Raw genomic sequence first — 18,430 nt, forward strand, 5'->3', positions numbered from 1 at the left:
TGATTGGTGGGAACATGGCAACGAGAAAAACACGTAAAGGTGGCCAATTTACCATTTCAACTTTGTTGATATATTCAAATGATTTCGTTACCCCCACCGACGCAGCCCCAAACTGTTTCTTTAGAAACTTTCAGCCTTTATAGGAATATTAACACTGATAACAAGAAGCATGGTTACTTTAATACTCAAAGCATGTTCTAGTTGTGATACCGTCTTAACCATAGTAAGTTTAGGACCCGGTTAGTATTTATCGTGGAGGGAGGATTTTGGTTGTGTCACCATAAAACTTAACTGATTCCCCTTAGGCTGTAGTATTCTAATAATCCCTCTCATTGGCACTGAGTCAATAGGGACCTTAAGAAACCACGACGGCGACGCCAAGGAAGACTTCGATTAAAAATGAATTTCTACTCTTAGTTAGAATTTCAAAAATGGCTGCAGGAGCTTACCGTCTCCGGCATACAGCGACACAGCTCAACTTCAGCATGACGTATAAAGTAGCCGTTGAGTTCCAAATAGAAATTAAAATAATTTGCCGTCGCGGTTTCAGTATTGTATTGTATTGTATTGTAATCTTTATTTAGACACGATCAATTCATCAGCCTATAAAAATACATATCACATACGCTAAGATATTTAAAATTAAAACTACATACTATAACACTAAAGCTGTTTTCCGTGAATGCCGTGCGTTAGACTTTAAAAATGTCATTGATCTTACGTTTAAATAACCCCAGAGACTCTGTGTTCCTTATATCGCGTGGTAAACTGTTCCATAATGTGGCGCCATTGTAGCTAAAGCTTTTTCTGTAATAATTAGTGCGCGGTAGTGGAACATTAAGCTTATTTTCATAGTCCCTGAGGTCATAAGCAGAGTCACGCCACGTAAACTTTGAATATAGATACCTTGGAGCTAGCCCGTGCAGACATCTAAACATCATGGTGGCTTTATGGATTTCCTGCTGGCGTGCAAGATTTTTCCACCCTAAAAACTCGAGTAGCTCAGTTGCATCAGCATCATAGTTAGAGAACGTCAACACACGGGCTGCTCTATTCTGCAATTTCTGCAGTTTGTCTCGTAGCGTTTTCCCACAGCTACCCCAAACAATGTCACAGTAATCAAAGTGAGGTTTTATTAAAGCTTGGTAGATGAGATGTAAGGTTGATGCTGGGATCAGGTGCCTAATTCGCTTTAGGGCCCCGATACCAGAGGCGATCTTTTTCGTTAGTTTTTCGATGTGACTATGCCAATCGAGTTTATCGTCTATTATTACACCAAGCGATTTTGTAGCTGAAACCTGGCTCACTTGAGTATTGTTCATTCTAATTGTTGGTGAAGCTGTGAGAGTATTCAGTCTCTGCCTCGACCCTATTAGCATGAATTCGGTTTTAGTCATGTTCAACGTGAGTTTGTTCGCTTGTAGCCAGTTGAAGACGTTTTCTAGGTCTTCATTTAGACAAAACTGAACGTTCTCAAGATTGCTTCCCGCATATGTGAGGTGCGTGTCATCGGCATACATTCTCGGTTTACAATTTGATAAGCAATTTGGAAGATCGTTGATATATAATAAGAACAATAATGGACCGAGGATGGTCCCTTGAGGGACGCCGCAAGTCAACGAGTAGCTACTGGATAGCGACCCGTTGACAGAGCATTTTTGTGTTCGGTTTTCCAAATATGACTGAAACCATCCGAAAGATTTTCCATGTATACCATAATAGTTTAGTTTCGATAGAAGGATCTGATGATCAACAGTGTCAAAAGCTTTTTTCAAATCTAGAAAAATGACTCCATTGATTTTCTCGTTATCAATATTATATGCCCAAGAATCTGTCGCTTCCAACAAAGCTGTTACAGTTGAATGATTAGCACGAAACCCTGATTGGTTTTGACATAAAATATCGTGCTCTTCCAAATAGGCATATAACTGTTCATAAACTATCCTTTCAAATACCTTCGCCATTATTGGAATCACCGATATTGGGCGGTAATTGTTAGCATCCCCGCGGTCACCCTGTTTATAAAGAGGGGTAATCCTTGCATATTTCCAGTCGTCTGGGAACGTCCCTTGGCTAATAGATTGATTGAAAATATCACATATCGGCACACAAATGAGATCAGCACATTCCCTGATAAGCCTAGCAGATATTTTGTCAAGGCCTGTTGCCTTTGACTTGTCTAGTTTATTTAAAAGTGAAAATACTTTAGTTGGATTGGTGGGTTGGAGCTTAAACCGTTTATCTGTTGCGGTAAGATATCTTTGATAGCTACCACTATCACACTATCAGTTCGCAGACGACGCAAATTTTGGCGATTTCATGTTGTTGTTTTGCATAGGACGGCTAAGAAATATACAAAGTTTCAAAACGCACGTGCTGAGCTATTGTTCTGCCAATTAGATCTCTTGTTTTTCCACGTCCTCGTTTCCGTCGCCGTCGTGGTTTCTTAAGGTCCCTAATGTTCTATAATTCCCACTTTATACTCTGTTAGGGATAACTGATCTCCCCGCTCTGTTCCCCCTACGGAGAACCATGTATGCCCCCCCCAAAAGTCCTCCAACCACCCCCCTTTCCATGGTACAAATAGATCCCTTAGGGCCGTGAATCTACGGACTACATGGAGCTTATATCACTACTGGCAGATTTTGTATAGCGCTGCCGCACGATGATCTCTAGAGATTCTCGAGTTGAGCTAGTGAGCAAAGTGAACCCGTGGGAGATCTGCGAGGGTACTGGGACGTGTGAGACCCGTCTAATGGCTGCCACCGGAACGCTTCGCTTGCCCGCTCGACTCAGCGGACTTGGCAAGAAGCCCGCGAGATACTCGTCAAACAACAGATGACTGTTGCTGGGTTATGGGAAGGGAAGAGATACATTCAGGGCTCGACACTAACGGTAGCCCACTAGCCACAGACTAGTGGAAATTCCACTAGCCACAGTCTAGTAGAAATTCCACTAGCCACAGACTAGTAGAATTTCCTATTCGTTCCGACGAAGGGCTAACGCTCGAAACGTCAGCTTTTGTAATCGTTACGGTGGCCAAGTTACCATTTTAACTTTGTTGATATATCCAAATTATTTAGTAGAAATTCAGTTTTGGCTAGTGGTTTTCAATTTACACTAGCCAGTTTGGCTAGTAAACAGACTGAAATTGTCGTAACATCTAAGATCAGTGTCACTAGCCACTTGGTTAGTACGTTGAAAAATTAGTGTCGAGCCCTGACATTGATCGTAGTGACCCCCGTCAGTCTCTTACGTCCTCAGTTCCACGTAATCGAAGTTTTCCCAAATTGAGGTGATTTTTTTTCAAAAAGTGAGAGTGAAATATTCAGGTGGTCCTGATTGCTCTAAATTGACGGTCGCCTGAAATGACAAAAATTGGATGAAAGATAACCGCTCCACAAGAAGTGATTTCAAGCCCCATTTTATAGTTTTCATTGTATTACGGAATAGCCCATATTGAAGCGGCTAATAGCCCAACATATGAAAATTAACTTTTTTCATTTGACCTTTGTCATATTTGCATATTGGCATGGTGACCACATGGTGTTTCGTGAACCCACTTCACAAGACGATGGGTCAAGATGGCGTGATGCGGTTCGATGAATGTGTCCTAGAACGTTTTAGCGTCGTATTTTTTGCCTTGCGTTAGATGTTTTCGCCACTAGCTCGAGGGAAAGCTAGTTGGGATGGCGATCTACAATGCGAAACGTACTCGGATCAAGCGGTGAGACATGAACTGCTCTTTTCCTTTTGTTCACTCGGGGTTTGTGTTTATTGTGATTCGTATTTCACTGCAAATGCATGAATTCACTAAAGACAAAAGATCGCTATGTCGGCGACTAGAGCCTTGAAAATATTGGAAGCTCGATTTAGAAAGAAATATTGATAGATCGACTTAATAGAAAAGCCATGGTAAAGTAAAGGGCTAGTTTAAAGCAGTTTATCGCTGCGGCGAGCTTGTCAGCGGGAAGAAATACCACCGTCTTGCATAACTTGTTAAACCTTGAAAGATAGATATGTTTTGAATTTCTGTGAAGTTCTTGCTTCTTCTGAGTTGGAGGTTTCTCTTAATTGCTTTAAGCAATCTGTTCTCTAGTAGCATTATTATTTTTAGAGGGTTAAAGAGAATAAAAATATTATTGTTAGACGAACCGCTGATGAAAATATACAGCCAGACCCCCTCTAAAGTCAGGGGTGCAGATTTAATAAGAACATTACATTAAACGGGTGTTGTGGAAATATCTCTGGTGGAAGTAAGCCTTAAAGCTGGTTAAGGAAATTAGTTGGCGACTATTTTTAACTTCTAATAAGCGATGTTTGGATTACGAGAGATGGAAGATAACAAATGCAAACTTTAGGTCGGCTCAGTTAATTTTCCCTCTGTCCTGAAATGAATGAAATGTCGCGACTGTTAATCCCAGAAAGAGAGCCAGAGTAAACAGCATGTACATGGACTGTATTAGCTGTGGACTAATTACTTGGTACTCATATTTCCACTTGAGTAAAAGTGATTTGTGCAAAATCATTCTGTCTTTTACAAGCTGAGTTACAAGCCATAATTAACAATCTAATCTGTGTACAAACCTTAACATAAAAATTGAGATCAGGCATCTAGAAAGTAACGCGTGATTGAGTGGCAAATTTCATCAGCACTGCTAGTTTCCTGTGCCATCAACATTTTTTGTGATTGGTGGTACTTCTTTCAATCATTACTCAGTCTGTGATTGATCAAATTACACTTTTCCAATTTTTTTTTAACCAACCAGATTCAAAAGGTGGTCTGAAGTAATAAACTATAACCTGTAACTGAAAAGATTAATTTTGGATGTAACACTAATCATTCTAGGGATTTGTCTTTGAGCAGATGAATTGTCAGTAGCTGTTAAGTCCTTTTAAATTAAGGTGTTACTCACTTTTATTACACGACTTGGGCAGTCAGAGGGCCAATAACTAAAATCAACCAATCAAAATGCTCTATTGCCGGTCCAATATTCTCTAAGTATTGGACCGGGCACTGTCCCGAATGGTCCCAAATGGTACCGCACCTGTGTCCCTTTGAACTTCAGTCGTATAATAAATCTCTTATTAACCAAGCTTGCTTGGGACCGTACTGGAAGAATATCGGCCCTCGGTCTTTTTTGTGCAGACCTCGCTGCGCTCGGTCCGTACTGTCAAGACCTCGGGCCAATATTCTCCCAGTACAGCCCTCGCGCTTGGTTAATAAGATATATTTCTTGAGCCCAGGATAAAGAAAAAAACAGAGTGCCTTGAGATGAGGAATAGACTCAGAGTTTATAAGTGTTGTCTCTTGTCCTTCACAAATAGATGAAAATTTTTCTCATAATCTATTTAATGACCCAGCACAAGATTTTATTTTGATACATGCTGATTAATATTGTTGTTGATACCAGTCCCCTGTAGAGCCACTACTACCTCAGTTGATAAATCATACATCGTCTCGTAACAAATCAGCAAGATCAAGTGGCAGCTTCTTGTTGGAAGATGGACAACTTGCTCTCCCAAAGACATTTGTCACTCGTAAAGGTGCAATTCTACTTTTCACTCCAAGTGATGAGGTTTGTAACCATGGTTATGAAGAGAGCCACTTTAAGAAGGAAAATGTTTATGAGGCAGGCCTTAGACTGAGAACAATGGGAAATCTTACTAACTCTGTGCTTGAGTTTGGGAAAGAGGTAAGATTATGAGATTTAGTGAGTTTAAATTCACTGATATCTGGTTGATGAGTGATTAGGTATAGCAGGCAGATGTTGGAATGGATCTAGCCTGCCCAGCAGGCCTTTTATGCTCCTCTCGTTGCACATGACTTGTGCCTTGCAGTCTCCTCAAGCTTGCCTTTGTTTGCCTGAAAATTGCAAAAAAAAGGTGCTAGTTCTGTGAGCTAGAATAAAATCTTTTGACTATGAAAGTATCTCTTTCAAAGCTGACTTCAGATGATAAAACATCACTTTGTTATATCTATACAGGAAGAGGAAGCCTGGGAAGGAGTATCAGACTATTCAAAGGAAGCATCGGGAAAAGGAGAACAACCAAAGAGAGATAAGGCATCTTTCCTGAGATTTCTTCACTACCTTGACTCAGAAAACTTGACAGCTGATAAAAATGTTCAGCCAGGAGCTGATCCAGATTATTACCTTGAAGAACTTAAAAAAACAAGGTATGCAATACAGAAGTCAGATGACACACATTTGTTGTTCATAATCTTAAAGAGCTTCCTAATGACATCTCAATTTTTTTGAAAAAATATAATTACTTGCTCAGGGTAGATTAACATTTAAAACTTTAGAATAAACCAAAAAAGTAGTGAGCCTGTCAACAACCCGTCTGTCAACACATTTTTACCATTACTTGAAGCTGTAAAGAAGATGACTTCCAGTCACGGCATTCTAGAGTTGTTCTCAAGATTAAACATTCCTAGGCCTTCACTGCCAAGTTCTGGAATTCAAAATCCTTAAAATATCCTCTCAACGTTTTGAAATACACTGAAAGCTTAAAACTTAAAGAAATATTTGGTTTACTGCACTTTAATCAAGACCTGTTTTCTTTGTATTTTCAGTGGCCATAATTCTCACAGAAGATTTCGATCACAAACTCCATTTTCCACAAGGACTTCGTACTCTACCAACGCTACATCTCACTACTCTCAATTTCTGGATGATGATGATGAGATAACTGGTATAATACAAGACTACATCAAATACGGCAAATCAGCTGGGTGGAGTCACAACAAGGAACACTTAGAACACAGAATTATTTCCTCCGATCACATGCCAGACATTGGGGTGGAGGGGTAAGTACTCCAAGAATTGAAAAGTAAAGTAGAATAAAGAGGAGTGGTGATTTTTAAGCTTCTTCGCTGGAATTTTTTGGGTACCTGAAATGAATTTTTCAAGGGCACACTTGCTAAACCTTTTATCATTCTCAGGCTAAGAAAAAGGGAACTGAATTTCAAGCCTTAATTTGCAAGGGAACACGCCCTTAGGCTTCTCTCGCACCCTTTAGGTGAATTTTCTTTCCGCAAGAGGTGACTCTAAACTTTTCAGTTGCTATGCATCTCAGAGACCCTTTTAGGATCTTTGTGCTATTACCAAAGTTCTGATCAGTACCCTACAAAAGTGATGGCCTTAGTAGGTCTACTACCGTCGTTGTTTACCTTATATTTACCTTCCTTTCCACAATATTCTCTCGTTCTAGTTGTGAAACTTTGGAAGACATCGCCAACTTTTCATCGCCCAAATCACCAAGAACAAATCGAGGCAGCGCCATTACATTTTCGCCATCCATGCCGAGTATGGCTTTTGGCTCTACTTCCCACGAAGCTCAAGACTCGATATCAAGACCCAAAACAGCTCCCATCCCACCCGCCCTGGAGTCACCGAGGGCCAACCCCAGGATTACAAGTGGTAAACCACCCCCTCTTCTGAGAGGTCAGTGGCAGACTTGAACACTGTTTCTAGCTAATTAGAGCACCTCTTCGACTTAAATCTGCAACGTAAAATGTAAAAATGAATGAAGAAAAGTTGATTGGTCAACTAAATAGAATGAATCGTAAGAAACTCAGATGCCATCGCGGGAAGGCATTTTCGATAAATAATTGTATATATAAGCGTCGTTGTTGTTTTTTGGTCTGTGCTTATTGAAAATGAAAGAAAGATTGCCTTGGTTATCTTATTTAAGAAATTGTATAGTGTGCCTTTTGCCTTAAGCGTGTAAAGTCTGCAAACTTTTAGTCGCGAGGCAAATTTTAGTGCGTTCTCCGTTTTCCTTTAATAACGAGATCAAAAGCGATTGGTTTGATCACAAATGATGTATGTGTTAAATCGAGTCTAGTTCTGTTACTGTAAACTATTGGTGATACTTTTCATTTTTCTGGCGATCGTTTAGAAATCCGTCTGGAACTTGATTAGCTACTGACAGTTACCAACGTTACTATCTTTTCCAAAATCCCCCAGTGCATCTCCTTTAAAAGTATATCAAAAGTATATCAACTTTCTGTCTAAATCGCGGATGATTGGAAGCCATCAAGTTCAACTGATACCTTCTGATAAAACTTTGCACTTCAATTACATCTTCCTAATAAACAATTTTTTGTACTAGCTCTCGGCTCGACGCCAAACCATCTTGACGAGATCTTAAATGCTGACGTAGGCTTTGGTCGATATCATCGACAAGGTCCTAGTCCCAGATTGAGGCTCAGTCGCAGTCCCTCGCCGCCTTTCCAGCTGGGTTCATCCAGAGGAACGACGCCAGACTTTGCGGCCAAGGCACAACGCTTAGCCGCGAGTCCTGATGGAAAGGTACCACACTGACAGACTTAAAAAGGGAAATGGGTTTGAGAAAGGGGGAAAAGTTCTTAGTGGCGTGTGAACTTCTGCAAAACAGCGGTAGATGCTGCAAGTCATTTGGATCTCAACGCACCTTCCCTTATTTCCAGGTTTTAGGAGAATGTCTCCTCCTCGGTTTTCCTGCCGGGTCGTTGTACTGTGAGAACCTAAAAGAATGATACCGAAAAGGGCACGAACCCGGATTTCTCTTCCAGAGTCTAGCGCGCTCACCATTGAAATGTGCCAATCAAAAACTACTGTTTTATTCCATGTACTTTGACTAAGTTTCTACCCAAGGTAAAATAATACAAAGGATACAAGAAGAGTAGAAGGTTTCAAGCGATTTTTAGGCCATTGAAGCAATGTGTGAAAATACACTAACATTAATTGCAATACGTATGATGCATGATCCTCGCAGTAGAGAGCGCTATTTACGTAATAGCGAAAATCAGACCTGAAAAAAATCAGGCCTGTACGGGATTCGAACCACTGACCTCTGCGATACTAGTGCAGCGCTCTACCAAGCCAACTGGGAGCAGGCCGTTAAGTTGATTCGTAATAAACCCGTGATGATAAATCAGATACAATGTAATGGCTTGTTTGCTCAATTGGTAGAGCGCTGCACTAGTATCGCAGAGGTCAGTGGATCGAATCCCGTACAGGGCTGATTTTTTTAAGGTCTGATTTTTGCTATTGCATAAATAGCGCTCTCTACTGCGAGGATCATGCATCATACGTATCTAATACCGCAGTTCAAAATATATAAACTTCATATATATATATAGTATTTAATTAACTGCAATCTTACCTTAACCTTAGGTGAGGTAATAACATGTTACAAACTTGGTCTTTATTTTTATCTTAGATTGAGGAATGGAACCGAACAGCAAATGTAATCGAGGAAGAAGACGAACCCGCGTTGCCAGTCGATCAAACGGAAACTGGGAAGCATTCTCGTCGACCATCGAGTGCTGGATCTCCTCGGAGTGGAAGAGAGGAGAAGGTCGGCATACAGGGGAGAGCATCTAGTGCTGGTAAGGCTGATTAAATGAACTCGCCTAAGTCTCGGTCTTGCTTTAAAAGTTGCGCAGGTACTTTTGTTGTTTGAAAACGAGAGCTCTGCCTTAAGACTTACTTTGACTAAAGTGAACCTCTTCTTTCACAGGAACAACAAACGGAATAACCCGCTCCAGTCTCCACTCTAGTCGTAGTGCAAGCTACTCCAGCGTATCGCATTACAATAGGGGTCAATCTGCAATGTCACGTGACGTGGAATGTATTGGTAGCTCTCCAGATTTGGCTGAAATGGACCGAGATGATGCTTCACCGACGTGGCTTGGAATGAGAGATGATTTGTTCATCGAACGAGACGACATGGCTGATCATGGCGGCGGACATCCAATGGGGCGAGTTTCTAGAGAAACTGCGTGTTCCGAAGTGTCATCACCAGCCCGTGACAATCTTGTGAAAAGCCCTTCTCCACCCCTAAGAGGTCCATCGGTTGCTTCTCGCTTGGCTTCGCCATCACCCCGTTCGCCCTCAGTGCAATCTCGACGTGAAACAATGGTTAGATCTCGAGGATCATCGGCTATTTCTTCCGACGCCAGCGAGGAATGGCAAGATGCTATAAGAGCCGCTGCTGAAGAAGGTGATAGGAAATCGTCGTCTTCCGTGCGCGAGAGACTTGTAAGGAGTCGGCAAAGTGGTCTTACGGGAGAAGAAGACATGCGAGATGGAGCTTATATCGACACAAGGACATCCAGCGCAAAAACTGCTCAGGAAGGCGCGGAAACAAGAGCAACTCTTGGAAGTGAGGCTGACTTGGCGCAGGTTTCAGAGACTATTGTTCGGTCACAATCGATGGTCGAAGGAGTAAATGAAGATTTGCTTTTAGAAGAGGAAACCGCTGACGAGGAATGGCCTAGTATCATTGAGCGAGGGGAATATATTGGTCCCGATGAAACAATTGAAAGTGATGAGAAAGCTGGCATTACAGGCGGTGAGGTTTTTTTAAGCTTTGTTAGATCCTTGTAGAATACGGTGTAGTTCACTCACAAAGCTACCGAAAGGATTTTGCACAACTTGATGATTTAAAGAAGTTGACACGTTGGTAATAGGAAGTTCCCCTTCAAGATCCGTTGTATCTAGTTGTTATGACAGAGATCAGTGAAACCTCCAGGTCTACCCAAAACATGAAACTTTAGGGGTCACTTACGGAATGTGATTGCTCATTAGAGAGACCATTAAGAGAAATTTCAGTCACTCGCAAAACATTTTTTTTATTGGGAAAAATGCGCAGAGAAGAAGGTGACTCAATGAAGCTCAAGTAAATCTTGGAATATCATCGAAGGAGTGTCGTGGGTCCAGACCCAAAGTTACAACAACAACCAATCAAAAAAAAGGCAACTACTTCAACGAGCCAATGAGAATTTGAGGTAAAAGTGTCCAAGGCACTGATATGAAACGCGGAAAAATGCGGTTTACCCAGTCGTGATTGGTTTAGTTTTGCATCTGATTGGTTGGGGAGTGGCACAAATTTTCCACATTGTCTTCAGAGAGCTGTAAATAGTAACCAAAGAAATGGCTAATGGTTAATGGATTTCCACACTCCACTGAAAATTGACTCACACAATAAATATATCAATTGTTTTGTTGTTGCAGAGCTGGCTATTTCTACCTTTGATGTCCCCCTTATGGAGGAATGTCCTTCTTCGCTACCTGTAAACGTGGAAGAAAGCTTGGACTCAGGAGCCGCTCATCCAGGTATCTCAGATTCTGTTAATGTAATTAAACATGGTAGAAATTTTAATTTTAGATTACCTGATTACCTGATTGATCACTCTTTGGACTAGAACCATTTGGACGTCTTTATCCCCAGTACAAGCCTTTTCAGTATAAACCACGATGAAGTAGTTTTTTTCTCGAGTATCGTGCAAAAGAACATCGAACGTAGGATGTATCTCGTCAGTACGCGGAAGTATAAAGGCCATTTGATAGTAAATAAGAAAATGTTAGTAGTCTGCGAGTGCAGTCGCTTTTCATACCCGGACCAGCTTTTTTATCGTTAGGGGTGCCTATATTGAAAGGCTGAATAAACTCTTTCCTCGCTTGTTTGTAAAACTATTTAGTGGTAATTCTCACAAAAATGCTATTTCTTCGCCCTTCGAGTAGAAACTCTGACGGATGCAACAGAACTCGACGAGAAGCAGCAAGAAACACCAATAATAGAGGTGCACGCAGATGGGGCTTTGACGTCAGTACTCACATCACCGGAGCTACATGAAAGTGAGACTTTGCCGTCCATAATCGATAATCAGGAGCTCAAAGAAACAGAAACTGTAGTGGCCCAGTCCTCGCACCTGGTGAAACAAACTACCGCTGACACAGTCATACATAATGAAAGTGTCGCCGTTTTTCAAGACTCTGCACCTTCCTCGCCGGATGTTAACTTGACAAACCATGTTAGAGGTAAGATGTTTAAGTTTTATTGAGAACAGACTGCTGTTAAAAAAAGCTTAACCGTTTTTGAAAACAATGAAGATATAAAAAAAAGAAAAAAACGCCTTTATTTATCCCTGAATTTACATTACTTATTAATTTTTTCTGCTTTCGGGGTTGCTACTTAGTTGTGTCGAGTATTTCATCAACAGAAGCTTTCGTTATTGTGGTAGTCGATAAATTTTATTTATGTCCTGAACTTTCGGGGATTTTATTGTTTCGTTTGAATGTAAATTTGCACTTTTACAACCAGGGTGAGTACGGTTAGCTGAACAAACAGATTTTGCTGATATCTCAATCTCTTTACACAGATTTTGCTTTCTTCAAACTCATTCTACGTAAATGGTTAGAACGTTCTCGAAGAGGTTTACTCAATTCTACACAATCGTTGTTCATATCTTTCAAAACGACGTAAAAAAAAAATCCGCTTTCTGGATTTCGAGGGGAATGATTTATAAACTCATCACACACCATATGTGTCTTTTGTGTTGGAGGCCTTTAAGATTTGATGAATGACATTAATTATACATCCATATTGGACGATAACCGGTGCAAGAAACTAAATTTAGGAAGGCTAATAGAGTTCCACCAGATTACCAGAGTATAAGTTTTATTTTGGTGACATTGCTTTTTCTGTTAAAACAATGTGAATAAAGAAAGGTAATGATCACCGTTCGTGCGCATGCAGAAACGCTTTAGGTAACCAAGAACATGAATATTCAATTAAAACAACACAGATATGCAAAATCATTGAGTAAAATAATGATTCCAATCGGAGGTTTGAAAGGAATCTACAATAGTCCCAATTATCTCTCATGATAATCGGTGAGGAATTCCATTCTTTTAGAGTTTTAGTGAAAGCTCAATACTCAAAGGCATTATGACAGCCGAAGTTAATAAAACGATTACGATTTAGAAAGTATATCGTGTGCTTTAGAGTATGCACTCAGGGTTTTTTCATTAGGAATTCAAAGTGTAAAACTGATTTACTAATTTTCACGTAAACGTGTTTCTTTATTTTCTTACCACCACCGTTATAAATATGTGATCAATTCTCACGTTTTTCTTTGCCCTTAAAATTTCTTAGAAGGAAAAGAGTTCCTCCTGAATGCACCAGAGAAAACAGCATCCACACCAGCGGCAGTGCCTCGTTCCAGTTCTCCCGCGCCGATCAAAGCTGAACAAATACTCCACAAAGAACTCTTACCGGAAGCTAGATTGGAACCAGCGGGAAAGGTAACTTTAATATCATGTTTGTTTCCGTTTGCTTACTAAAATACTGTGTCGTGGGTAGTGACATACTTTTAAAAGAATAATTTTCCTTGACAAATTCTTAGAAACGTCTTTCCTGGACGATCAGTTCATCCCAGGTTGAATTTTCACTGATATATTAGAACTTTGCGATTCAAAGAAAATTGACAGAATTTTTGCGCGTGAAGCTTTTAATCGTTCCAAGTGACGAATACCTTTTATAGTGATGAGCTGGTCATGTTGCAGATGGCTGAACTGACGATACCCAAAAGAATGTCCATACATTTCTTTAAGTCATTGCTTAGTTAATTGGCGAAACAGTATAAAATTTGGTCTTCCGCCAAGGTTAGATTTTGTCCACCTTAGTATGGAAATGCGAGTACCATGAGTTGCGGCGTTTTTTTTATTTCGGCTCTTAGGCTACAGTTTAGGATAAAAAGTCGAAAGCTGTTGTATAATGGATGAGATTAGTGACGAGAAACACGTCATTTGTAAGCCATCCTTTTAAATAAGATCGACTGTCTTAGTTTCGAATATCTATTAGATGTAAAGAAAGCCTACTCCCCGAGCTCTTTATCTGTATGGGAAAAGCCAAATGACTTTTTAAATCATATTTTGTCGGGGGCGTAGTCGGGGGGGGGGGGAGGGACCCTGGAGTACCGTGATTCCCCCTCTCCCATTGAGGGATACTCTGTCTTTTTAGAAAGCAACAACATACAATCGTTATAATTCAGGTCATGAAAACGCGTGAATCCGAAGAATCTGCTTACATAAATCTTTTTCAGTACGACAGAGCTAGATACTCCATCTGCCTATTCCTCGCGTTGTATGAATAAGTGCTCGCGGATACACAGAGTAGAACAGCAGCATAACCCTCCTCACGTAAGGCCAGCGGAAATTTGTAACCGTGAACCCAGCCCCCCCTTCCTTTGAAAAATTTTGACCCCCTGTTTTTTTTTCTATTTTCTATTCCTGTTACGGCATTTTCACAGAACGGTTTATTTTTAGACTATCTTTTCTTATTTTTAGACTATCTTTTTTAGACTATTATTTTCTATTCCAATGTTACGGCATTTTCACAGAACGGTTTATTTTTAGACTATCTTTTCTTATTTTTAGACTATCTTTTTTAGACTATTATTTTCTATTCCAATGTTACGGCATTTTCACAGAACGGTTTATTTTTAGACTATCTTTTCCTGGGAAATTAACAACGCGCTAATCGTGAATGGTCGAAGGGGATTCCGTGGGGAATCCCATTTCGCGGCAAATGCAAACTAAAAATAGATTTGTCTGTGAAAACACCAAGTAATGGGCTCCTGCTCCATACCAGTATACTTTGTTTTAATTTTTGAGGGATTTGCCTTCGCTGCTAGTTACGTTATTCATTGTTTATTCAACAGGTGGACGATGATCGAGCTCCCTCTCCCTATAAGGAAACCATTGACATAGAGAAGTCACGGCCATCGTCCCCAGTAACAGAAGAACAGAGAAGTGTTCCCGTGAGTATCGGAGAGGCCGTGCGAAATTACATTGAGTCTGGGCAAGAGCCCCAAGTTCGCGATAGATCTGCACGAAGCCCTCGGAGCTCAGAGACCGGGGCTGAGGAAAAAGAGAATGAAGAGAAAGCTGTGGAAAAGTCAAGCCTCTCGAGTATGGAAAAAGAACCGATAAGCCGAACTAAACCTGAAGCTATTAAACCTAAAATAAATAAGCAATCTAAACCCATCTCGTCAAACGTCAGTGAAAAGCTGTCTGGCATAAACAAGACTGAATCGAAACCTGATTATTCAGGATTGAACTTATTAAATAGCGAAGATAAGGCGAAAGAGGTGAAAGAACCAACAGACGAAGAAAGAGAGGCCCGCCGTCAGATAGTCAGCAGTTTGTTCAACAAACATGATGCACCTAGAGATGGTAAACTGGAGCTGGAGGGGATTGGAAAAGAAGGAGAAGGAAACGAGTCCTCTTCGGGAGGACTGGTCACTAGAACAAGTCCGCCTGTAGCAGAGAAAAAGAACGATTTGTCTGATTTGGCGGCACTTGTTAATAAAAATAAGACACCAAGTAAACTTAAAGAAAAGGTGAGTGATGGATGTCATGAGAATTACTCGTAACCAGGCAACCCTTTTTTTTACAAACCTCATTCCTAATATCGGGAAAATGACTTGGCTACTAATTGGTGCGAACTGATACATGTTTTGGAACGATATTTTTCGTTCTGTGTGTTGCTGATGGAATTGTGCAGCACGCATGGTCCCCGCATTTTTTTGGTAAAATATTTTACCTCTTTCATATGAGATACCTAGCAGCTCTACGCTACGATAAATTGTCTTGCAGCAGAAATTTAACCGAGTCAATTGTAAACCAACAAGGCGGCTAAGCTCTTTTCTGAGAACATGGTTATAAGAAGCCCCTTCGCTGGCTTTGTTAGAGGCATAAAATGTCCAATCTTAAGCCACAAAAAAATATCTTTTGCTAAACTTAAGTATAGGAAACCGTGAATCACATAAATTGTTTTCTGTTTTTAAATAATTTAGAAAGCCGATGCGAAGAAGAAATCCGGAAAACAAGGGAAATCTACGAAGAAAAAAGACAAGAACACAATAGATCCTGAAAACATAGATTTTGAAGCATTCAACACACCAGATATGTTAGATGGAATGGACGATGAACTACGTCAGTTTATCCAGGAGCAGAGTAAGGTCACGTCAGCTACTGATAACCGGTCAAGTGGTAGCGCTTCTGCTGTTAATGATACAAAAACAAGGAAGGAGTCTGTGCAGACCTTAGAAATGCCGCAAGTTGCTCGAGAAGTTCCAACTGACAAAAAAGACGCGCATGCACCTTCCAAACCTAAAAAATTGACAAAGAAGGAGTTGGCTAAAATCAGAGCGGACCAAAGGAAAGAGGAACGGAAAAAGAAGGAAGAAGAGAAGAGAATGAAAGAGGAAGAAATGCGTTTGTTAAAAGAGCGCGAAGAAGAGGCAGCCAAAGTCAAAGCGGAGGCAGAAGAGAAGCAGAGAAATATCGAAGGAGAAAAGATTAAAAGATTGGCGGAGGAGGAAGAAGCGAAACAACAGGAACAAGAGGCGCTGGAAAAGTTGAAAGAGGCAAAGAAAAAGGCTCGTGAAGAACGAGAGCTACGAAGAGCAGCAGAGGCTGAGCGAAGAAGGCTTGAAGTTCAGAGGAAACGAGAAGAGAAGAAGAAACGAGAAGAAGAGTTAAAAGAGCGAGAGAAAGAACTTGAGCAGCAAAAAATGAATCGCGAGAAGAGAATGGCGGAAATGGAAGAAGCTCGGCGACGAAAAGAAGAACTGGAGCGCTTGGAAGAAGAGCAAAGACTTGAGGAACAGAGGCTCCTTGAACTTCAGAGGGAAGAGGAAGAACGAATGTTGGAAGAGGAAAAAATACGCGAAGCAGAAGAAGAGTTAAGGAGGCTGCAGGAAGAACGGGAGTATCGTGAACAGATGAGGCGAATAGCTGAGATACAGGAAGCCAAGTTGAGACAGGAAGAAGAGGAAAGGTTGCGCAGGGAAGAAGCAGAACGCCAGCGGGCTGAAGAGGAAAAGCGCAGGCGAGAGGAAGCTGAGCAAGAACGACTTCGAGAGGAACAGAGACGCATCGAGATGGCTCGCAGATTGGAAGCTTTAGCGCGCATGCGATCTGCTCAGGCAGCCGCCAGAAGGAAAGCGTTGCTGTTGAAGCGAAGAGAAGACAACGTGGAACGAATGCAGAGCTTGAAACACACTCGCTGTGGACAGGGCATTACCAGAGCATTTGTTTTCACGTATTATACGCACATACCAAGAAAGGTTTGGGAGGTACCGATTGGCTTTAACAAGAAAAAGAAGAGTTTTGGATCGCCCAGAAGAAAGCCTCCGCCTAAACCGCCGTAATTATCTTATGGGGCATTGTGGTGGATGTCACCTTTAGCGTTTAGAGGGGACGATTTCTGAAAAAAAATTTATCTCCGTCGATGAGAAAAAACTTATTTAGGATATCACGAGTTAAAGAACGTCAGTTACACGACTTTTTTTACATTTAGGAAAGCATTATAGAGCGCCAAATTGCCTTTCTTCGACAGGGTATGCGTCAACAGTAAGATTTGTGACCCGGTTGATATCGATCCTCAGCCTCGGGGTTCTTGCAGTGGTTGTGTATGAGAGATCAGATAGCTGATTAAATCGGAGAACATTCTTGAAAGAATGTTGATAGAATGAACAGGAATGGTGCTGATTATCTCATGATTTATTTAAGCTAGTTTTGTTGTAAAATTATTTATAATTATATAGGACCGATTATTTAATAGAGAATATACAGGTGCAATGGTAATATACTAAAACCCGACCAGACCTGAAGCAGTCCGAAAATAGGGTTCGAAAGGTTTTTGACTGTATGATTTTGACTGAGCTTTGTTAAGTTTTTCATCTGTGAAGTCAAGGAGAAACCTGCTTTCTAGATGTTATGGAATGACAAATAGAGACAAAAGAGTATGGCAAACAACAAGTACAGTGCATCTTTTTAAAGTGAATGAAATAGCTGATTGTAAAAAGGTAACATTGCATAATTAGTGGAAATATTTTTTGTCTTTTCTATTTAATTAAGGTTCTTAGTTACACATGACACTGGAAAATCATTATTTAAGATTATTTTGAAAATTGAAGTTAAAAGGAAATGATATATTTTTTAGCCGGGATCTTAAAATGGAATGTAGTTTCCAATCTATTTCTGCAAAATAAACAGAAATACAACTGAAATATAGCATTGATGAGTGTATTCTGTCCTCGCTTTACTTGCCTAGTGAGTTTCCTGTTGAGAATTTTGCGTCTTTGAAGAAAAGCCAGCTGTCATTGCATTGCCTGCGTTTAATATTCCCAACCAAGAGCGCAAAAATTGAGGGGATGAGTGTAAAATCTCCAAGAAAATATTTGGGCGATATCAAAAGTGTAGGACTGTTTGCCCGTTGTTGCGGCTTCACCACCCAAACTTTTCATTGAGTGCCGAACAACCACCGTTTGTATGCTATAGTCTAGCTCTGGTCATTCTTAATTAATAAAAAAAAAAAAGTGGATATTGGTGTTGACGTTATGACTTCGAATCGTCCCCCTCCCCATTTTATTACTACTAACTTCATTCCGTAATTTTTCGATTTAGCACCCGGGGTGCTCGCAATTGGTACCTCTAGGAAGGGCATTTATTCGAAAAAGGGCGCTAATTAGGGACAGGGCGCTTATTTCTTTTTAGCGAAATGCAGAATGTGCCAAACAAAGTAATTGAAAGACTAAGGACAAAGTCCACTGTTTTTGTAATGGGGTGGTTGATTTCAGTGTACA

The 18,430-nt window shown here is 40.6% G+C and overlaps 1 protein-coding gene across 2 annotated transcripts; it reads left to right on the plus strand.

The window, feature by feature from the left end:
* The first annotated feature begins 3,556 nt into the window (after window positions 1-3,556).
* Window positions 3,557-17,854, plus strand: LOC111342388 (uncharacterized). Of its 2 annotated transcripts, none has more exons than XM_022949460.2 (13): window positions 3,557-3,727; window positions 5,415-5,696; window positions 5,988-6,178; window positions 6,578-6,811; window positions 7,216-7,448; window positions 8,119-8,318; window positions 9,211-9,379; window positions 9,511-10,344; window positions 11,007-11,108; window positions 11,517-11,813; window positions 12,931-13,079; window positions 14,498-15,178; window positions 15,635-17,854. In XM_022949460.2, the coding sequence occupies exons 1-13, from the start codon at window positions 3,653-3,655 to the stop codon at window positions 16,991-16,993; spliced, it is 4,806 nt and encodes a 1,601-aa protein (XP_022805195.2). In that variant the 5' UTR covers window positions 3,557-3,652; the 3' UTR covers window positions 16,994-17,854. The 2 variants fall into 2 exon arrangements, with proteins under 2 accessions (XP_022805195.2, XP_088593076.1); XM_088736950.1 differs by having other exon boundaries at window positions 12,934-13,079.
* The last annotated feature ends 576 nt before the right edge of the window (window positions 17,855-18,430 follow it).

The sequence above is a fragment of the Stylophora pistillata genome, chromosome 1, assembly GCF_964205215.1.
Source record: "Stylophora pistillata chromosome 1, jaStyPist1.2, whole genome shotgun sequence".
Taxonomy (NCBI): Eukaryota; Metazoa; Cnidaria; class Anthozoa; order Scleractinia; family Pocilloporidae; genus Stylophora; species Stylophora pistillata.